Raw genomic sequence first — 20,537 nt, 5'->3', positions numbered from 1 at the left:
TGACTAAATATTTCCTTTTCTCATAAAATGTTAAAATATTTTTTTGTGTTGCACAATTATTTTGAACACGCACAAATGGTATCAAGTATACCTGCTGGTTTTCCCATTGCGCATGGTTATTCTGTCACGTGTCCAAACAGGAAATAAAAACGACAATCAATGTGAGTAAATTTGTAAATTCACGCGAATCCTATTTCCCCCATACAACAAAATTATGTTATCTCCCGGGACAAACATTTTAAATGGGTAAACAAGTGCATTTATCACGATATAACCAAGAATCGCTGCGTCTCGTCGCAGTTTTTAGGAGCTGTCAAAAACGAGCCGATTGCACCGTTTGCTGGAACACGCATTGTTCATGAACATGGAAGCGCAGACTATCGACTATCTTACACCTGTAAATTAGCCAGAACGCCAAAGGGCAGGGGCCAGGGCGAGCAGGATGCCGGCAGACGTGGAGTACAGCCCCGTGGGAAAGGGGCTTGAGATGCAGGAGTCGCGGCTGTACGTGTGGATGCGCAGAGTGGCGGTGATCGCGGCACATGCCACCGGACTGGGCTTGGTCGTAACCATCTTCGTGCTCTCCAGACCCGGAACAAGTAAGGTTATTTTAGCTCAATCCTCAGTAGTCACCGTATACATATAATATAATGACCTTCTCTCTTTAAGGCTTGTTTTCATGGCATCCAGTCTGCATGTCAGTGGCTGTAAGTATTTTTGGTAAAGTTTGTAGGTCTAAACACAAAGTTATTGTACAGTTATTGGTTGCTTCAGACTAACTGTGCCATAGGCGAAGGTGGCTGATACTCATCTAGTATGATCACATGCTTTGCTTTCCACCGTGAATAATTGACATAGGCTTGGTGTAATGTTCACTCAGAGTTGTAAATGAAAGATATTCACTTGTCTATAAAAGTCTTTTAATCTTAAAGCACATTTCTGAACAGTTTATACAAGTTACTTAAACCTGAGATCTACCTAAAACACTGCAATACACTTAAACCATTGGCTAACAGTCTAACTTAAACACAACAAAAGCAGACATCTACACAAAATTGGCTGTGAATACAAATTACACATGTCAACATGTGGATAACTTGTGTGTAATAGTGATTAAGCAAGTGTTGATTCATTCTTTGCACAGCCTTACTAAAGTGGTAACACTTGTGTGTTTTGTTTGCAGTACTGGCTGTGTTTGACAGAAGGCCTGCTTTTGTTTGGGGAGGGATCCCTTTATTGCTGTAAATCTCGTAGCCATAAAGTTTGTATGCACTTGTGTTGTCAGGCTGCAGAGCTGGTCTTCGCAATCACCGGCCTGGGCTTCATGGTGGCTAGTAAAAACCGCTCCGAACTGCCTCATCTGGTCTCATGGCACAGTGTGCTAGGACTGTGCACTCTGGTGGTCACGGCTCTTCAGGCTGCCTGTGGGTTGTGTGTGCACTTCCCTAAACAGCAGCAGATTTTATTATATCCCTCTAAACTCAAATTGTACCATACCACTTTAGGGCTTGTGGTCTACTTTCTTGCCACAGTCACAATTCTATCAGCCATGTTCTCCGACTGGTTTCAGGCCACAGTGAGAGGAGTGGGCTGGTGGGCTTTGCTCCTGTTGCCCCTGCTCCCTGCTTTGGTTGTTATGAACCAAATTATTAATTCACATCTACCCCACAAGAAGATAACCATCTAAGACTGCGTTGCAATGCTCACATATGGAAAATAACTGTCCTGGTTTAGTTTTTAGTTTTCATGGTACTTCCAGATTTATTTTGAGCAAACTTTTGCCCGGAGACAAAGATGCATTTAGATGTGATTGGAACAATCCAACAATGTTTTTTAATCAAAGTTCAAGTGTTTTTTAAGAACCTGCTTTGGTTGGCATTTAAAAAAATCTTTTTTGCAATATTTCTTTAAAAAATTGTAGATTTGTGTTTCTTTTCGGAGGGCTATTATATTTTTATTAAAAATAAAATGCCTGCATTAACAATTGTACTTTATTTTTAAATATATTTATTCATTTTTGTATTGCTTAAATAAACCTTTTAAAAACAAACATTGTGAAACATTTCAAGCCACTAATCACAAATCACATCCTTGGCCAAATACATTACATTATTTATTGTAACTGATCGATACTGTGCATTATAACGAGAATGTCAAGTTGGAGTCTCTTTCCATCCAGTATGAGTAGTGTGCGAGTCCTATCAAGGCCCAATTGACAAGGAAATCTCAAAGTAAAAAATAAGAGGGTGCTTGATGGTGACATGGTAAGTGTCCGATCAGGTTTGGGTGCTGGTGCCTGGTCTGCCCTCCTCACAGATGAAGGTGACGGAGTTGTTGAGCAGGTCAAACATACTCACCTCCACCACCGAAGAACCTTGTCCATCTGCCAGAGCCACAAACACCTGCTCAGCACTCTCTAGGTGGGACTGGCCCTGACTCCGCACAAGATCTGCTGCAGTGGTCGCCTCGGCCTCCTGGAGACACTCTGCTTCCCTCATCTGCTCTGCTTCTTCCCTAGTAACTGGTTTGGCTTCAGCTGGGACCTCCTGCATGGACACACAAAGTAAAGGAACACATCTCATTCACAACAATTTAGTAGTAAATGACACTTTTGCTATTGAGAAAAGTGTTTTAGTTTTTTTTTAAGATGGGTATATACTGATGGAGTACCAAATCTGCACTTACAATCACAATCCATTTTATAAATAATAATTAGTGAAACTATAATAATAACACCTTACTTAGCCAGAATAAAGCATGAGCAAAGAGTTTAACTTAATAAACTATTTGTCCATTATGAATTACTGATGCTGACATTGTTACTATAATTAATACCCTAAACCTAACTAGTTACTTAATAAACTAAATGTTCATTACAAATGTTTTTTCTTCATGCTTTATTAAAGAGAGGGTATTTCACTTCTAAGGAGAATACCCAAAAAACAACGTATTAACAAGTTTTATAAGTTTCACTTATGTTCTCCCCTCCTTTTGCTCTCTGTGCTAAGTCAGTCCTCTTCAGAAGGCTATCACATTACAGCTTGCATCCCACTAACTACTGCACATTACAACTTTGACAAGTTGCTGTGCAGTTTTGTATTTCTATTATATATTTATGGAGAATTGGATGAACTCCGTAAGGAGGTTTTGAATAGAGCACAAGAGAGATCGCTAAATTACTCAAACATGCATGGATGACATCTAAAACTTCTTCAGGCATGTTTTTGAAGAGTAAGCAATGTTATAACATGGTAGAAAGCACAAAAATATTTTTTGTATAATACCCCCTCTTTAAGGCTGCAAATAGTGTCATTATTATTAAATGTCAAGTTTTCTTCTTCCTCCTCCTTATCGAGCTTAAATAAGAAAATATATGTGAAACGTACATTAAGTGTATTAGATGCATGTATACTTACTTCTTGTGTTCATTGATCTGCTCAAAATAAATAAATACATGAAATCAATGAAATTTACCATATCATTTTAACTAAATGACTCATGGAAATGATTCAAAACTGATGAATAAAAAATATACAGCTCTCATATTACCTACATAAAAAATCGATTTGTATGGCAAAAAAGTCATGGAGACAAATCATCTAAACAGTAAAAAGGCATCTAGAAGTGGGAAATATATATAGAAAAAGTGATAATATCATGTTGTTGTTTTGGAGATGGCAAAATTAATTACCGGTAATCTATATCTAATTCAAATTACTTTACCACTAAAACTACTAAAATAGCCTCAAACAGACAGAAATGTCATATGATATCTCCCCAAAAATGGTACAAAGTGATATTTCTGCCATGTTGGGCTCAATTTTACATTACGTCACCTTTTGTGCTAGACTTTTATGTTCTTAAATTCACGAGACTGTACCATTGTGGGTGCCTCCTCCTCTTGCTCCGCTTGCCTCTCCTGATCCTTCATGTGCACTGTGAGCATGTGGTCTTGTAGCTCCTGTGCAGTGGCATAAAGCTCCAGACATGGCAGACACATGGTCTCACTCTGCTCAGCGTGGTGAGTGCTGATATGCTCCTGCATCCATTCCTGTCCTGCAAACGCAGCAGGGCAGAAGGGACACCTGAGGGCGGAGCCTGACGAGCCTGCAACAGCGCACAGCAACAAAGGGTTATACTTTTTTTTTTAATTAAGTACATTCTTTCAACACATTGTTTTGGATATTGATGGTTTTCAGAGTCTAGAATGTGATGATGTCATACTCCCAGATGGGGGCAAGGGGCAGTTTAATGACTTTATTATTGTAATATCTAAAAGATAGATTGTACATTTTGAACATGATCATGATGAAAAAAATAAGTCAGTTGTCACAGTAATCAGTAATTTAAAGCAAAATGTGTATCTTTTGAAAGGGGAAAAAAACGAGAATAACCTCATGCCCCCATCTATATTGTTGTCATTCAAACCAATAGTCCAAACAACAATTATTTCAATATCATTGAATAGCTGTAATAATAATAATAATAGTAATAGTAATAGTAATAATAGCTATTATTCCAATCATCAAACAATTAATTTAGATTGTAAATGCACAGTGGCTGAATGTAGACTGCTTAAAACAATGCCTTGATACACAGCGAAAATTGTTTTACCACCACTGAATTCTGCTAGTTTATATTTTTGTCAACAGATTTCCTATACCACAAAAAAACTAGGTGTCTAAACAGATTTTGTACCTTCATGCTCAATGGCTTGGTGTTGGGCCAGACTTTCATCATTGGGGAAGAACTTGAAGCAGATGTTGCACTGCACCAGGGCTTTGAGCTGTCGGGTGTGGTTGCTGAATAACTCCGGGTGCGTGGTGCGGTTGTGGTACCAAAGACCTGAGAGTTGCTGGCATAGACACAGATGAAATATTATCAAATTTGATAAACAGTTTATATCTGGTTTACAGCTTGACAACACCCAAGTCTTTTTTTTGGTTTAGTTTCTATTTGGGCTTGTCACCGCCATCATCATCAACAGAAGTTCAAAGAATTTTAATTATGATACGCCTGGATAAGAGTTGGATAAAATGTAACTATGAACAACTCAGTGTTTTCAAAATAAATATTAAAACTGAAAATCCAACTTGCCATATTAACAACAATTGTGCATGTGTGATTTAATACCACCATTTCTGAATAGAAGCTATAAACCCCCCCCCCCCCCCTCCCTTCCTGCTCAATTTAACAGGCAATCTAGCATATTACAATATCAGGTGAACCCAGCCTATCCATGGGTTTCAGAGTGATGATAAATAAGCAACGTTTTCCCAGCAATGAACAATTCAAAATAAAATCTAAGGAGATGAAATAGCTTGTACCTGGTATGACTTGTTGCACAGGTCGCAGCTGAACAGTTTACTCCCAAAATGGGTACTTTTGTGCTTGTTTAATAGAGATACGGTGGGAAAGACTTTCTCACACTCAGGACACTGGTGGAACTCGCTGGGGTGTACTTCTTGAATGTGCTGTTGATGCTCAGTCAGAGAGGTAAAGCTCAAGCAGCACTTCTGACAGTCATGTTGTTCCCCTGAATCTGGAACAAGATGATATAGACTGTTTTAGACCAACTGACCCCATACCTGTGAGTTGATGGTGGTAGGATCTTACTGTGTGCAGTCTGCAGGTGGTCAGTCAGTCCCTTGGCCTGGCAGTAGCCTTTCCCACACTCTCGACATACATATGGTCGGTCTCCTGTGTGAGTCCGCACATGTCGTGTCAGCTCGATGGACTGGGCAAATGCAGCTTTACAGTACTGACAAGCATACATCTTCCCTAAAATAATGCAAAAAAATAACATGTCAGCTATACTATTGACTAGACTATTATTGCTTACCGGTATATTTTCTTCAATTTGTGATTATAGGTTTAAGTCAGATAGATGGATAGATTGGTGTATACAAGAAATTTTATAGTCTTTCAGGCATTTAATTATTTGTAATTTTATCTAGCTAAAGATTATTAAGCAGCTTATTATTTGAACAAGATGTAGCATATTTGGGAGTCCCTAAATGTTCCAACATTTTGTTTTTTTAGTATTCTATTTTTTCACATTTTTTAGTTTTGACATAATGATCTCAAAGTGCAGGTTCAGGATTTGAGGAGATTCTCCAAAAAATGTTGATTTGGTGACCTTGTAACATATATTTACCTGCACCTTCCATGCATTCAAATGAGCTGATTATAATTAGCATTATTGCTGGACCTTCTTTTGTTACTTTAAACATTTCCTATGTACTGCTCATACCCTTTTATCTTGAAATCTCCAGTAATGCTACGCAAAGCTAGTGTACTCCCAAAGCCCTACTCATCAACTTTTGTGGTCTTCTTCAGTTCAAAGATATATATTTGAACCACTGCTTGAAACTTAGCTTCTAAAACCTCAAATAAGCTTGTACAAGTGTGTTTACCCTGTGCATGTTTCTTCTTGATGTGGTAGGCTAAGCCCGCTGCTACAGCGAAGCTCATCTCACACTCCTTACAACTGTAAGGCTTTTCTCCAGTATGCAGACGCATGTGGTTCTTCAGGGACGACTTGGCCGCAAACTTTGTACCACATTCTTTGCAGGAAAATGGCTTCTCTTCAAAATGTTCACTCCGCATGTGGTATATCATTCCTGGGATAAAATGAGAACACTAATTGTAATTTGTAACTAGCAATGTTTCCTTTGGTTGTCTGTACTTTACCTTGAGTGGACACAAGGGCAACCAAGAGCAATCAAGTGTATTATACAGTCCCCTCTGCTATTAATGTTGCTAAAATGTTAAACAAATATTACTGGAAAAAATATAAGTAGTGTAAGAGCCAAAACAAATTTGTGTCCTGTATGACATCTCATAAAAACACTATTTTATTAAACCTTTATATAATCAATTTCATGGAGCAACATGGAGCTTTCTACCATGCTTTCTTGTTCCCTCATCAAAAACATGCCTGAAAAGGTTTTATATGTCATCCATGCAAGTTTGAATGATCTTCTCCATAGTCAAACCCTCTAATGGCCATTTTTCATAGATTTGCAGTACAAATCTATCATCACTCTGACGGGAGACTGACTTAGCAGTGAGAAAGGGGAGCGGGGACTCAAGAGGATCAAAGGTAACATGGTGATCTAAATGTCCCCCCATGGAAGTTTAATACTCCCTCTTCAATGTATCGAATTTTTGGATTGGCAGCAAGTGCAAAATCTGTTGTGTTTTGAAGTAGAAGTAATATTTTTCTTTTGGAGTGGTGTTATAGTTGACTGTTGGTAACTAAGTACCTGAGGGGTGGGCAAACTTGCGCCCGCAAAGCTCACATTCCACTTTCTTCTTGATGGGGAACTTGTGCACTTGAATCTGGTGGTGCATCAGAGCCTGGTTGGTGGACAGCTTCTCAGGGCACTGTGGGCACTGATATTGGGGCCTTTTGGACTTGAAACAGCGCTTCATGTGGGCCTTTAGTCTGCACTTATAGTCAAACGTTCTTTTACACGTGCGGCAGGTGAATTTCTTTGAGGTGGAAGAATTTCGGGAGGAGGCAGATGAAGGCTTCTCTTTTACTTCATAGTCGTCGCTGTCTTCAGTGATGCTGTTCTCCTCCTTTGTGTCCTCCTTTGTATCCTCCTCCCTTCTGTCCTCCTCCTTTGTGTCTTCAGCCTCACTACTTCTTTGGTTGGAATCTGCTCTTTGGAAAAATGTATAAAAAAGGATATTTTGACCCAGTTCTGTAAAACTTTGTTAAACACTGTTAGTTTTTAGTGGTAACAGATATCAGCAGCACCGATACTCAAAAATCTGCTGGATCTGATATTGGTTTCCAAATATCGGTCTGGCCGATATCCTGGTTTGACAAACAAATCGATGTATCAAGTCTATTTACTGGTCATAGGCTCAGAAAGTCTCATGTTTGGATTTGTATTTATACAAAGTTGTTCAGCAGTTACTTGTGGGATAAATAACAGCTGTATACCACATTAGGTTATGTAACAGTTTTGTCATATTTTATTTTTGTTTAAAGGAAATAAATGCTGTTACCAGTCTCTGTACTGGTATCGGCAGATACTTAAAGCTAAACTGGTGCATCCCTAATAAAGAGCAGAAAACATTTCTTGCCTTTGAGTTGATTTGGTGCAGCTGTTTGAGCTGTGTCATTCTCTAGTTGCTGGAGAAGGCTCTGCAGTTGAGTGGGTAGTAAGGGAGTGTTTAGGTGGACAGCCTTGAGCAGACGGATGAATGATGCCTCACTCAGTACACCTTTCTCCACGTGTGACAACAACACCTCCACAACTTTGTAAGTATCTGCCTTTTCACAGCACGTAATCACAACCTAACAGGGAATATCAGAATACCAGGTCACTGGGTCAAGAACAAGAATGAAAAAATACCTTTAGGCCCACAGTGGGCAGGTTAAAATGTTTTTGTGAGGGTGCGCAGAGTTAAGTGGGTGACAGATTGGGTGATGCAGGTGAATGGATTACAAAATATAAACTTAAAATCCAGTGTTGTCTTTTAGTTTTTAATGTAACTTATGGCAATATGTTGACAAATAAAACTACGAAAAGAATAAAATGAACAACTAAAAATACTGTCATCAAGTTGATTTTTTTTTAGATGTGCATTTTAATTGTTTTGTTTGTTTGGATCCCTATTAACTGTGAACAAATTGACATCTACTCTTCTTGAGGTCATATACTAAAATACTAATACAAAGCAATTTTCATTATACATTTGAAATGTAATAACACATACACAAACGACCATAATTTCCAAAAGAGCCTCCATTAGCATTGATTTAAAAGTATTTTTTGTAAAAACTAACATGGTAGTAAGTGGTAGTTAGTTCCATAAAGTCACAGCTCTGAACATGACAGAGCAGTGCAGTGCACACAGCTTCTGTTGTGGGTATGGGTCAAGCTAAATAACCAGATCACTTGTATTGTATTGCATTTGTACTACATGTCTCTTGACACTGCAAATCAATTTCCCCAAGTTGTGATGGTAATAAAATTGACAGCGTAATTGTAACCATTCAAATTAACATTTTGATTCAAGACATCTTGCAGCTCTAACTGCTGACATGACTTTACCTGGTTGTCCTGTTTGTCCAGGCTCTCTGCTGCCTGACTGAGTAGCTCCTGGATGTTGGGCAGCTTGTTTAGTAGCTCGCTGATTACAGGGAAGTGTTCCAGAACTTTGAGGACTGCGTCATGATGTTGTTCTAAAGATGCTTCATCCTCTGTGTCCTTTTTCAATGTTTCTCCAAACCCTGTTTCTAAAATAGGATCTATTATCAAAAGTAAAAGCCAAAGTTAAATCTGTCAACTGGACAAAAAGGTTGTAGGAGTGAAGACGTTTCACTGCTCATTCAAGCCAATTCTTCAGTTCAGTACAGAACTGACAAAGCGGCTTGGATGAGCAGTGAAACGTCTTCACTCCTACAACCTTTTTGTCCAGTTGACAGATTTAACATTGGCTTTTATTATCTATGGATCAGACCTGACTGAGGGATTACACAGACACCTATTACCAATTACTGGATTCATACATACGTACGTACATACGTATATACATATATACACACACATATGTGTATATATACATACACACACAATAAAAATGTTCATATGATCATATTTTGTGCTCACTGTAGATGTGTGAGGATGGAAAACTGTAAGTAGTATAGTAAGTGCACTATAAACACTACTCAATATAATTTAACTTGTCATTAAGAAAATCCAAGTGCAGGGAACAGCAGGTAAATGAGGTCTGACCATTGCAGACACAAGTATTTCATTTATAAAGGTTAAGGGAGAACAAATATGTCGCATGACATTCATGCCATGCTTATTAACCCTAACTTCAGTAGTAATAAAGGTCTGACCTGAGACCACTCTCTGGCCTGGATCCTTCTGGTCTTCTTCTTTATTCTTTTTTATGAGTAAAAGCTTCTCACTGGGTGACTTTGTTTCACTGGGCAACTCATAATTTGGCAGATCTTTTGGTGTAGTGGAACTATCACTACAGTCCATTTTCATCTCGTCCTGTGATGAACTTTGATCCGTACCATCCGGGAGTGAGGGTTGTGGGTTCACAATGGTACTCAGTACTTTTTTAAAACCAATAGCCACATCAAACATCTGTAGGTTATCTGCGGCTGCGATAATGCGGCTTACATTGTGTTTGCCCAGGGGCAGCTTCCCTGTGTAGACCATGTTCAGCAGACAGCTGAACTCCTGAGAGGACACTACAGCAGTGTCAATAGAGATGGTGTCTGAGATGGCCAGTAGAGACCTGTCAATGGTTACAATAGGTAGGCTATTACTAAGTTTGCCATTGTTATTTTTGTTTATCATGACAAAAGCTATAGGAGCCTACCTGAAAAGCATGCTGGAAGCAGCCAGCACCAGCTTGTGAGCACGATGTGGACTGTCTCCAACAAGCACAGTACAGTCACAGAAGTGCTTTCCATTCCTCAGGGCCCATAGCTGCTGCATCAGCTGACTGCTGTAGTTAGGCAACTCCAGCATCCTAGAAACACACAGTAAGTTGTTAAGTCCTTTTTTACCCGTCTGCAGGTCACTTTGTCAACACACAAGCCTTTTCTACATTGTTTTTTGTTACCATTAAACAATAAATTAGTGCTTTAATACATGGCATTAATATTGTGGTTGTCAACACGTGTAGGATGTTTTATTGGGTCAAGAAAATGCTGTAACGTTTAAGCTAGCTAGCCTATAACCTTGGTAATGCCCTTACAATCAGGACTTGCAAAATTAGATTAGACAAATCTATCTGGTGATGTTCCTGGTTCTATTTGAAACTCGGATGCATTACCTCGAAAGATTCAAAAGAGTCGCCTCTTTATTTAAACTTCGGAGACAATTTTGATGCGCGTAATAAAGCGTGGTTGTTTTGAAAATGGCGTCAGCGGAAGAGATTCTATTACGGGGGAGATTACTAACCATTCATAAGGCAAGTCTTTTCTCTGCATCAGGAAATCGGCAACAAATGTGCTTTAAGCTTTTAGTTGAGTCTACCAATGGTGCTATAAACCTATCCTAGATGAGCACACGAGCCAAAAGGCATAAATTAGAAATAAGGGTTGAACAAGAGTTAAGTGATCATTTCACATCTCTCCCTCTGAGATATTTTCTGTTGCAAAAAAAAAAAAATCCACTTTACTAATGTATGTTTCGTGTCCCTGATGAAGCTCAACACTGACGGCTCACCTCCTGGTTCCGAAAATAAAGTAGTTTCCCATATTTTTTTTGTCATAGACTTTCTGGGGGAAAAAAGGAAATAATAATATAAAACATTTCAAAACTTGCTCAGGGATGATCAGCTCTGTGGTAAATGACCACAAGACCTGTCCTTTTATGTTAAATCTGTTTCAGAAAATTTATAAACCGTGAAGTTATTTAAACGTATTAAATCTTTTTTTTTTTTTTTTTTTTTTTTAATTAAAACAACCGCGTTATGGATAGAGATAGACTGATGTTTTTTTTTCCTCATGGCTAATCCAGAGAAACCACTGGCCGATAAACTCTGCCGATATTTTTCTGCGATATGCAAGGCAGATTTTGATCATTTTCTCCAAATTCTGTTATTTAAATTTACTACAAGCTCACCACAGCCCTTATATATCACTAACCTTTAGGGGAGCTCATGTAGTCATGTTTTGTGCAGTTATCTCTTTGTACTCAAATGTTAAAATAAAGATTTGTGTGTCAATTTTAGGCAAGGGGTCAGACAAAACAATATACCTGTGATGGAGATTTAAGCCCAAAAGCCAATACACTAAAAATAACAAATATCGATATATCAGTCTATCTGTTTAGTTATGAATATTAGTTTGCATAGTTAGCTCCCATAATGCCTTTGAACTCGATATTTAAAATTTTCAAAGTCTATGGGAAAATTGAATAGAAAATGTACTTTCGGAACCGGAGCGGACTTCTACGTGGGCTGGACAGTTTAAGTCCATTCAGTCCTGCAGTCATGCACCCAGGTTACAAGAATCTCTAAACCAAATCCCACTAAATAAATATAAAAGAGTTATGTAGTTGGTAAGCAACAACTAGGCCTAGATCAAGTGGCAGTAGCAGTGCATTTTAAATTATTTATACAAATATTTTTATTGTCTATGAAACAGAACAGTAGGCCTACATATCACTACAAGCTGACAAATTGTTCATTAAACTGGAATATTATCCATTTGTTGCAGTCCACCAAATAGCTTTGGGCCAAATAATTGGTTTACTGTGGATTGTTAACCTTTTTGAGCTGCTAATTATGAAGTTACATTAATATGTAACTTCAATGTAACATTCAAGCAATTAGAAATAATGTAGATAACTGGTTGTTCTACTGTTGTGCAGTTTCTATTGGTCAAGCAGAAAAAACAATCCAGTCCTTCAAAGCTTACCAACAAAACATTAAATATAAAAATTTGTTTTTTACAAAGAGACATTAACAGTTGAGCTGCAACATTCACAGTTTTAATATAATGAAAGCTATTGATTAGGAATAAAAAACTAAAGAAAATGAATATTTAATATTTATAAACAGACACTTGAATAATTCAAGTTCTGGCAGCCAGCAGCCCTCTTATCAGCAGAAACAGGTTGCATTGTCCTTTAATGTCCAAGAAGCCCAGTGCCTGCAGAGTAAACACAAAACATCAGACATTTGATTACAATGTAGACATGTACAGTAAAGCTAGTCCAGATTGAAAAAAACAGTTACTGACTTAACATATGTGGCGTTACAAGCTTACCTTTGAATCCTTCTTCAGGCATTCCCACTGTAAACATAACATTGAATTAACAACTTTTGACAGAGTAATTATTAATCGTTATGAAACTTGGACATATATTTCAGAATAAAGTTGTTGGTGGTGGTAGCATAATTATTAATGCTAGAAATGTTTTCCTTCGCATTTGACCCAATCTTCAATGCTGCTGGTCCAACATGTCAGGACAAGTGGGGTGACCAAAGAGCAGTCCTCAAACTGTTACAGATCTTGAGCTAACCTTGGTCAGACTACTTTAGCAGGAGAATTTTGGCTATTTTGCATGTTTTAGGCACTACGGCTTAACATTATGATTCAAACTTATTCCGTAACTTTCCTCCAACATTTTGTCATTAAAGCTTTCTGAGCATCAAGAAATGTGTCTAATCAAATTATACTGTTACTGAAAAATTATTATTCTTTACTGGACAGCAGTAAATTAATGACACATTGAAACAAATTGTTTGTTTCAACTATTGGATTGGCCATTGAAAGACAGACATATTTTAAATAAAGAGATACTTTACCCTGAAAGACATCATCCATCGCAGAATAGTCAGCAATTGGTTCATCAGCCTGCAACATAAACATTAACAAGACTTTGAGCAACTTTAGAGAGAGTTTTGGGGCCTCTCAAAATTAAAATGTACCTTTAGACAAATGACACTCTCAGGGATGACACCCAGACTGCCCAGGGTGGCCAAATCGTCAGTTAGACTTTTTCCATTGATTGACAGGTTCTGATCAAAGGGAGCCACTGAGAAGGCATGCATGATCTAAAAAGTTTAAAAAAAGATAAACTACATGATTTAGTCAAGCAAAGCTGCAAAATTGTACAATTAGCTGTTTTTCAAATGTCACCTGGATTTTGAGTTCCTTGAGGGTTTGGTTTGCAGAAACAATAAGTGCCTTCTCTCCTCTGAGTTTTCTGTGACGTGTGCTTCTTCTAATACCACCTGCTTTAGTCACATTAGTTACCAGAGCAGGCACTGCGCTTGTAGAGATGTTTTCATCCAACTTTATTCGCTTGCTGCCATTCTATAATTGAGAGCAAAGTTTATAATATGTGAAGTTATATGTTATTTATGCAATCCTGAATAATTTGTTACCTGGGTGAGGTGTGGATCAGTTTCCTCATCTGCTTTTAGCGTTTCCTCTTTATCCTCCTCTGCATCTGAGCTGCTGGCATTGGGTTCCGGGGTAGCATCCTTCATGTTTATGCAAAACATTAACCAAATATTTGGTCAAACATCTTGTCAGTGAAACAAATAAACTCCACCCAAAATATGTGCACAATTACCAACAAGTAATACAACTTACACAGAATACTTCTAAGTGTAACACGTGTAAGCCAAATGGCTGATCCAAACCCTATCTTAATCATGTCACCAATGTAATTAATTTAGAGCTAATGCCTGCACTGTTACCCATGTGTTATAATAACCACCAATCACAGTTTGTATGTGGAATTGTCTTACCAACTTATCATCTACAACTTTGCGGATATAGATGGTTGCTTGGGCGTACTCTCTGAGGTCCCTCTGCTGTTGGAAAATAAATCCCTCTCGGCATTCCCAACAAAGATCTGTATGAGATCAGTAATGGCAACAAATCAAAACCATTCAAAATTCGAATAGATCGTCATTAATCTACCTTACCAGGTTCAGTTGTGTACTGGGGTGCAGATCCCGTGGATGTAGATTCTTGACACAAGCGAATGGAGATTGCTTGGTCCACAATAAAGAGTCTGCTTATTATATCCCATTCACTGGGCCAGAGCAAAGCTATACTAAACAGCAAAGTACAAGGTAACTATTACTTTTGTCCAGTACCAATAAAACATATTATGATTTTGGAGTTATATGGAAAATGCTATACTTACTGCTGTGTATCGCCATTTAGCAGAGATTCATAAGTGAACATGAAGCCTCCATGGGGACAAAGGAGAAGACTGTTGCCCACATTGGAAACTGGAGAAGTTTTAGTTGGTCTCCTAAAAAACAGACTCAAGTTTTAAACATTATTACAACAATCAACTGTCACAAAGTAAACGATCCAACGTACCGGATAAACTTTTTCCACTCATCCACAAAAAACACTGGGACTATATACAGTACATCTGTGTCCTGTGGAAAACAGTACATTTATTTTGAAAATCACAAGTTCTCATGTGCATGTATGTTGTTTTTAATAACTGGGGTTTCAAACAAGGTAAAGTTGGTAATTCATATACAAGTGTTTGATTCTGAACTCACTTGAGGCCATTTGGTAAGTGTTGGTCGGTTCTTGTCCTGGAAAAGATTTGTCAGCTGATTCTTCTGTTCCTGTGCCATCATCTTACTGACCGCTTCATTGTCCTTTTCCTCTTGCTCCAATGTCTGGACACACAAGGAAAGTTTTATATTATCTTCACTTTGTGTGCTCTACAAGTTACATAGGCCCAAATTAAGAAGACAAAGACAAATCACCAGACACTGCCGACAGGGTGCTTGGTTTTGGGGAAATTCCGGGGCATTTGAAAAGTATGTCTTCAATTTTGCCCAAACTTCAGCAGACACCACCTTTCGCTCATTCTCTACTATTCTTAGTCCTCCTGCAGTTAAAGTACAAGGCATCACAAGCTTGTGCTTAAAATTAGTTTGAGTTATAGTACAAGAGATGATGAAAATACCATGGCTGCAAACTATATCTTCATTAAGAATTTTCATGTCCTCTTCATTGCCCTCAGAGTTCTCCGAACTGAATTCTAAAACAAACAACAACACAAGACTCATTCTGGTTGTCTACTTTTGATGGGGAAACGTAATGTTGCTACCTTTGCTGTTGATGGCATTTGCACCCTGTCCATTGGTCTCTCCATTGCTGTGTTTAGTTTCCTGTTCATCTGTCTCCAGCTGTTCTAAAGCCAGCTGTCTCCAACTTCTTAGAGAGGTTTTCCCCACCCAGAAACCATTCTCACTGAAACACACATTCGCACTTTAGTATGTTTTTATCTGTTCTTATATATGGCTGTAGACCAACTGTGTGAGATTATAATGAAATGCTCATGGTGTATTAATTATATACAATGTGTCTAAATACCAGCACGTAAATTTACACCATCTGTCCCTCTCACTCTAATTCTACATCATGAAAGAGAAAAAGTGGTGTATATTGTACCTAGGAGTCTGTTTGACCAAATTCGACACTTCTTTGTAGTCCTCACTGAGCTGATTTTTTAATCGTAGTACTCTACATCGCTGCTCAACACACTCTCTGCAAAGCGATGAGCCTAAAAACAAAATAAAACATAAAGTAAGTAAATGAGCAGCTCATGACTGCAATAGCCTTGAAATAACAAATCTGACTTAGTTGTATATGCATTGTACAATAAGTGATGCATTTGTAACTTACACTCTAGCCTTGGCCCTCCTCCATATCGGTTATACAATTGTTGGGCTGCTTGCACAGATATTCTTTTGCAGTCACCCACTTTGTCAGGATGAAGTTTTCCATGAGAACACAAAAATGAGGAGTTGTCAATTTCCTTTGTTGCTGTAGAATCATCCAGCCACTTCTTCAGCCATTCCAGGGAAATAAACTCATAAGGATCACCTAATAATGCAAAGCAGAACAATTGTACTATATTTGCACTTTGCCAATCATGTAGGTATAAATGATTCATTGTTAACATTTATGTACAAAATCACTGTACTGTACTCAACAAAAACACTTATGCAGAGCTAAAAATGTGTGCATAGTTTTACTAACCATCTTTTGCAGGTAAAAGTTCATAGAGCTCCTTCACCTCCTCATGTTTTGCTTTTCCCTTGTCAACACTTTGCTTTCTCATGTCTGACATCTCAACACACCATTCTTCAAACTTCTGATTATCTCGATCCACTAACCTCTTGAGAAAAGCTTCAGGGACAGATAGTTATGTAAAACACTTATTTTTAATATATAAATCTCATTTTCTAACGCTTACCTGGAACTTCAATGCTCAACTTAGTGCTGTCCAAAGAGCCCTGTTCTTGGAGCCTGTATACCAGCATATAGGCATTCCTGGAGCAGTGGTAGCCCTTGCTACATTTTGGCTTTTTTGTCTGAGATTTCGCTGTTTCTGCTTTGAAACAAAAGTAAAAATAGAAAGCAAGATGACAGAATGTAGGCTGATGATGAACATTCAGACATTAGCCACATGTGACTAATGTATATTATTTTCCCACCCTGCCAAAACAAATTGGCTTATACGATCTTGAGGTGGACAAACTCAATGTCTTATTGTTTATTATAAACAACTCTGAAGCTGCACAGAGTTACAATACGTTTGTTTGGTGGAAAATACTATACCATACTTTCTTTTGGGTCTCCATGGATAAATTATCCTTTGCTTTGTTCCACAGTGTGACATTTATCTTCTTTATCTTGCATTTATTCAATTACAGGTGTCATTGCTTAAAATGACACCTGTAATTCTGACCAAACATTTTGTCATAATTATAGGTGTAATTATGGAAACATGCAGCCTCACCTGCATGTCTCCATGGAGATTGGCAAGTTTAATGTTATACTGTGGAACACTGACATTATCATGGAGGCAAGCAGGTGACATCGTCTTCACCAGAAAAGTAGTAGTACACCTTATGTTTTAATTCCCCGCAAACTCACCTATGTCCTCCTCTGTACCAAGATGCAGCTTTTTGCCTTCCATCTTCTCAATTTCTTCATCATTGAACTTGTACCAGTCACCAGTACAGGGATCTTTAACATGGGCAATGTAATGGCCTGAATACGCACTGACACCTCGATGGATCAGCACTGCACTGAGCTCATATACACATCTTTGGTCTGAAAGAACACAAAAGATTTGTCAAAACCTTAAAGTAAAAACATATCAAACATTAGGATAATGCTCCTAACCTCCTTTTCCTTCCAAAAATACCCCCATGTCGAGTTGCTCAGGAAAACTGATGTATGTGTTAAGTTTCTTTTTGTGACCAGTTTGCCTAAAAAATAACATAACAAAACAACAATCAATACATTTAACCTGTACTGCATGTTAGAGTATCTTAAGTTCTCCGTATTTGCTTCTAACCTATCAAAGACAAAACGCATAAGCTGCAGGTTGAGAGTGGGCGGGAGGCTGTGAAGTCGAATTCTCCGGGTTGCGCTCTGTTTACTCTGACAGCTCTCACAGAAATAACGGTTATCCCCATCAAGCTTTTCCTCCTAAAAAGTAGAAAGACAATTATCAAGAGCTCCAAATAAGTTCAACTTGATTGTATAAGAGAGAGACGTACCTTTAGAAACTCTATGATGCAGTCGGTGAGGTTTTTATGACCCTGGATGTTTAGTTCCAACTCATAAAATCGTGATGGCCGAGCAGAGGATCGCGAACATTGGGTACAACTGAAAAAAACATGCTTAACCTCAGCCTTTTGTCAATGTTTTACTGTGCAAGGTATGTTAACATATTTTTTGTGTCAGGAAAACTTACGTACACTGTAACGTAAGAAAACTGCCCACAGAACTGTTGCTGAATGACATTCTGCAAACTGGAATTCCTCTGTTTTGATAATGTGTCTTCAAGTAGCGACAGGAAGAGCTTGGAAAATTCCTGAGCATCCTAAAAATGAAATAACTTGGATCAATCTATCCGGTGAACATTCTCTTATTATAACCCATACAGAATGTAAACTATAGGAGAAAAGGCTGATTAGAAATTAAAGAATAAGAATAATATTAAATAAGATGATTCAAGTAAGGATTGCTTGATGGACACACTGATGATGTGATGGAAAGCAGCTGTTTACAATATGCCCAAAATGTCAATGGGCACATTGTACAGCTGCTTTCCATATCCATCTGTATTTTAAACTATCTACAGAAAACAGTTAGCTTACTTACCTGTTGCTGTCCAGTGTCCAATCCTAATGCTTTCACCAATCCTGATGGATCAATGTACTTCCGATTGCTGTTCTGTAGAAGTGCAAACAGATACTGTAGATGCTCACAAATGGTCTGGGGCTCATAATCTGAAACATACAGATTTGGAGCTTTTTAGCATTTCAAAAAACAGATTAAAAACAAAACAAAAAAAGACTTTTCATACCAGATTCATCATTGAGGTTCTGTTCTCTGTAGCTTTGACACTGATAAAGGCTTCTTCGCATTTCCAAGTTGTGGAACCATACTTGCAGAAAAGTATTTACATAACATGTTGCTCCTAAATTTGTCAGACCAACAAATGAATTCTAAAACAAAAGGAGGAAATTTGTGACACATATTGTTACCCATATTATAATAACATAAGCCTATTACAAATAGATCGTCTTGAATTGATGCTACATAATGAAATTAAACACATGCATAATACCTTGACTCTGCGTTCTGTATTTGGATCATCTATATTGTGAAACGTATTTTCATCAATATCTCCAAGCCATGCCTGTTCACCAATGCCCACAAGACAGTTTGGATTTCCTTTGCAGTTTCTCCTGGACATCAATACATAAACAAACGACATGCATGCTTCTGTAGGTATGCCTGATTAGAAATGTCAACTCAAATTTCCCAGTTTCCCAGTTTTATCATCAGAATTTAACCATCAAAGACAATTTCAAGAATGCATCTGCAAGTTATACAGTGTTTTTTGTTGTTGTAGTCATTAAAATTTGAGAACACAATCGCTTATCATAGATTAGAAAAATGGAAAGAATCGCTACCTGCAGGTTCCTCTCTTGCAGGGAGGAAGGTTAACGCGGTAAGCCAGTTCTACGTGTTCCAGACAAATCTCTTCTGGTCTTACGTTTTCCACCCAACGCCACGCAGCTTTCTCTAGCTGCAACCGAGGGGCCATTATTCTGCAGCAAAACTTAAGTTAATAGTCCGTTCATGTATGTTCAAAGTAGACCACAGTTACATGGTTTAGAGTTCGTTTGTCTGAATCCGCCTAAACGCTGACTGCTCCTGGCTTGTATTAGCTCTGGGTCAACCTTACATTGAGTAGCAACTACGAGTTTAGAAAAAGAAAAAAGACACACGTTGGGACAAACAGAGCAGATTGTGGAGATTTGGATTGTGCGTCAGAAGTACAACACTACACCAATGCTAATGTTTGCTATGTAAGCTAACAAGTAGCTAGCATGATATGACCCGGTAGCTTTCGATTAAGGTTAAAACTAATCAAATGACAAATAAGAGCCAACCTGTCAATTGAGCTGCAGTTAACTATATATCGTATGTGGTTTTACATTTTGCTGATGGGTTACTAATATTTATAGACAGGGAAACCTTCTGACAGTATCTATATAAACTGAATTATTTCTTCTTCCTGTGAGATGGAGCGCGGCGCGTACGTAGCGACGCCTTTGTGTCGTTTGGCCAATCACAGAGGAGCAGAAGTTTCTACGCAACCCTACGGCGCAGATCATTTTAATTTATGCATTTTCTTCATGGATCAGTTGTTTTTTGTGGGTTTATCCCATATTTACACTGATTTACACACAAGTATCATTCTAGGTATCACTGGTCAAATCGAACCATCAAACAGTTGTGCTGTCTTATACCATAACTAAATCATCCCACTTATCAGGCTATAGGTCTATAACAAAGCCGAAGATGTGGACATGCAGAAAGTGTCATCTAGATTTAAAGACTGTACATCGTTATAACAATGTCCATAGCAGTAGAAATCTATGATCCATGAGGAGCTGGTGGAAAAAATAAATCCAAAAGCCTAAACTCATCAAGGACATCAACAATCAACAACTTAACC

At 38.2% G+C, this 20,537-nt stretch overlaps 3 protein-coding genes across 7 annotated transcripts; 1 reads left to right on the top strand and 2 right to left on the bottom strand.

Annotated features, from left to right (window-relative positions):
- Window positions 1-123: 123 nt before the first annotated feature.
- On the top strand, window positions 124-1,973 carry LOC117371705 (probable transmembrane reductase CYB561D1). Of its 2 annotated transcripts, none has more exons than XM_033967410.2 (3): window positions 124-599; window positions 670-707; window positions 1,184-1,973. In XM_033967410.2, the coding sequence occupies exons 1-3, from the start codon at window positions 443-445 to the stop codon at window positions 1,685-1,687; spliced, it is 699 nt and encodes a 232-aa protein (XP_033823301.1). In that variant the 5' UTR covers window positions 124-442; the 3' UTR covers window positions 1,688-1,973. The 2 variants fall into 2 exon arrangements, with proteins under 2 accessions (XP_033823301.1, XP_033823302.1); XM_033967411.2 differs by having other exon boundaries at window positions 135-599; window positions 1,286-1,879.
- Window positions 1,974-2,196: 223 nt separating this feature from the next.
- Window positions 2,197-10,915, bottom strand: zbtb40 (zinc finger and BTB domain containing 40). Its single transcript, XM_055221804.1, has 12 exons — window positions 10,822-10,915; window positions 10,363-10,515; window positions 9,869-10,278; window positions 9,075-9,271; window positions 8,101-8,314; window positions 7,269-7,667; window positions 6,417-6,623; window positions 5,617-5,781; window positions 5,328-5,542; window positions 4,699-4,855; window positions 3,881-4,107; window positions 2,197-2,546 (listed from the first exon to the last, which is right to left on the bottom strand). Exons 2-12 carry the CDS (start codon window positions 10,512-10,514, stop codon window positions 2,277-2,279), a joined length of 2,613 nt encoding a protein of 870 aa, XP_055077779.1. The 5' UTR covers window position 10,515; window positions 10,822-10,915; the 3' UTR covers window positions 2,197-2,276.
- Window positions 10,916-12,463: 1,548 nt separating this feature from the next.
- Window positions 12,464-20,134, bottom strand: usp48 (ubiquitin specific peptidase 48). Of its 4 annotated transcripts, none has more exons than XM_033967403.2 (28): window positions 19,969-20,134; window positions 19,486-19,623; window positions 19,137-19,257; window positions 18,873-19,014; window positions 18,668-18,795; window positions 18,262-18,386; window positions 18,061-18,169; window positions 17,856-17,989; window positions 17,681-17,766; window positions 17,429-17,608; window positions 16,746-16,883; window positions 16,529-16,678; window positions 16,172-16,372; window positions 15,938-16,049; window positions 15,594-15,736; window positions 15,450-15,524; window positions 15,247-15,371; window positions 15,034-15,156; window positions 14,843-14,904; window positions 14,661-14,771; window positions 14,437-14,567; window positions 14,257-14,363; window positions 13,888-13,986; window positions 13,640-13,816; window positions 13,429-13,554; window positions 13,306-13,354; window positions 12,764-12,790; window positions 12,464-12,646 (listed from the first exon to the last, which is right to left on the bottom strand). In XM_033967403.2, exons 2-28 carry the CDS (start codon window positions 19,617-19,619, stop codon window positions 12,624-12,626), a joined length of 3,138 nt encoding a protein of 1,045 aa, XP_033823294.1. In that variant the 5' UTR covers window positions 19,620-19,623; window positions 19,969-20,134; the 3' UTR covers window positions 12,464-12,623. The 4 variants fall into 4 exon arrangements, with proteins under 4 accessions (XP_033823294.1, XP_033823295.1, XP_033823293.1 ...); XM_033967404.2 differs by having other exon boundaries at window positions 16,746-16,880; window positions 19,969-20,125; XM_033967402.2 differs by having other exon boundaries at window positions 19,486-19,634; window positions 19,969-20,120.
- Between the last annotated feature and the right edge of the window lie 403 nt (window positions 20,135-20,537).

The sequence above is a fragment of the Periophthalmus magnuspinnatus genome, chromosome 5 (assembly GCF_009829125.3).
Source record: "Periophthalmus magnuspinnatus isolate fPerMag1 chromosome 5, fPerMag1.2.pri, whole genome shotgun sequence".
NCBI lineage: Eukaryota > Metazoa > Chordata > Actinopteri > Gobiiformes > Gobiidae > Periophthalmus > Periophthalmus magnuspinnatus.
This window is presented reverse-complemented; position numbering and strand designations above follow the sequence as displayed.

Bases quoted from the DNA above. Each gene is read 5' to 3' on its own strand.
- usp48 (XM_033967403.2), bottom strand. From the start codon at position 19,619: ATGGCCCCTCGGTTGCAGCTAGAGAAAGCTGCGTGGCGTTGGGTGGAA. The intron at 15,525-15,593 runs GTAGCAACATTA...TGTTTGTTTTAG, and splicing joins AAATGCCATCAACAGCAAAG to AATTCAGTTCGGAGAACTCT. The intron at 14,364-14,436 runs GTAAGGTAGATT...GATCTCATACAG, and splicing joins CCAGTACACAACTGAACCTG to ATCTTTGTTGGGAATGCCGA.
- LOC117371705 (XM_033967410.2), top strand. From the start codon at position 443: ATGCCGGCAGACGTGGAGTACAGCCCCGTGGGAAAGGGGCTTGAGATG. The intron at 600-669 runs GTAAGGTTATTT...TCTCTCTTTAAG, and splicing joins GCTCTCCAGACCCGGAACAA to GCTTGTTTTCATGGCATCCA. The intron at 708-1,183 runs GTAAGTATTTTT...TTTTGTTTGCAG, and splicing joins CAGTCTGCATGTCAGTGGCT to TACTGGCTGTGTTTGACAGA.
- zbtb40 (XM_055221804.1), bottom strand. From the start codon at position 10,514: ATGCTGGAGTTGCCTAACTACAGCAGTCAGCTGATGCAGCAGCTATGG. The intron at 9,272-9,868 runs GTCAGACCTTTA...TTTTGATAATAG, and splicing joins AGGCCAGAGAGTGGTCTCAG to ATCCTATTTTAGAAACAGGG. The intron at 5,782-6,416 runs GTAAACACACTT...GCATTATTTTAG, and splicing joins CAAGAAGAAACATGCACAGG to GGAAGATGTATGCTTGTCAG.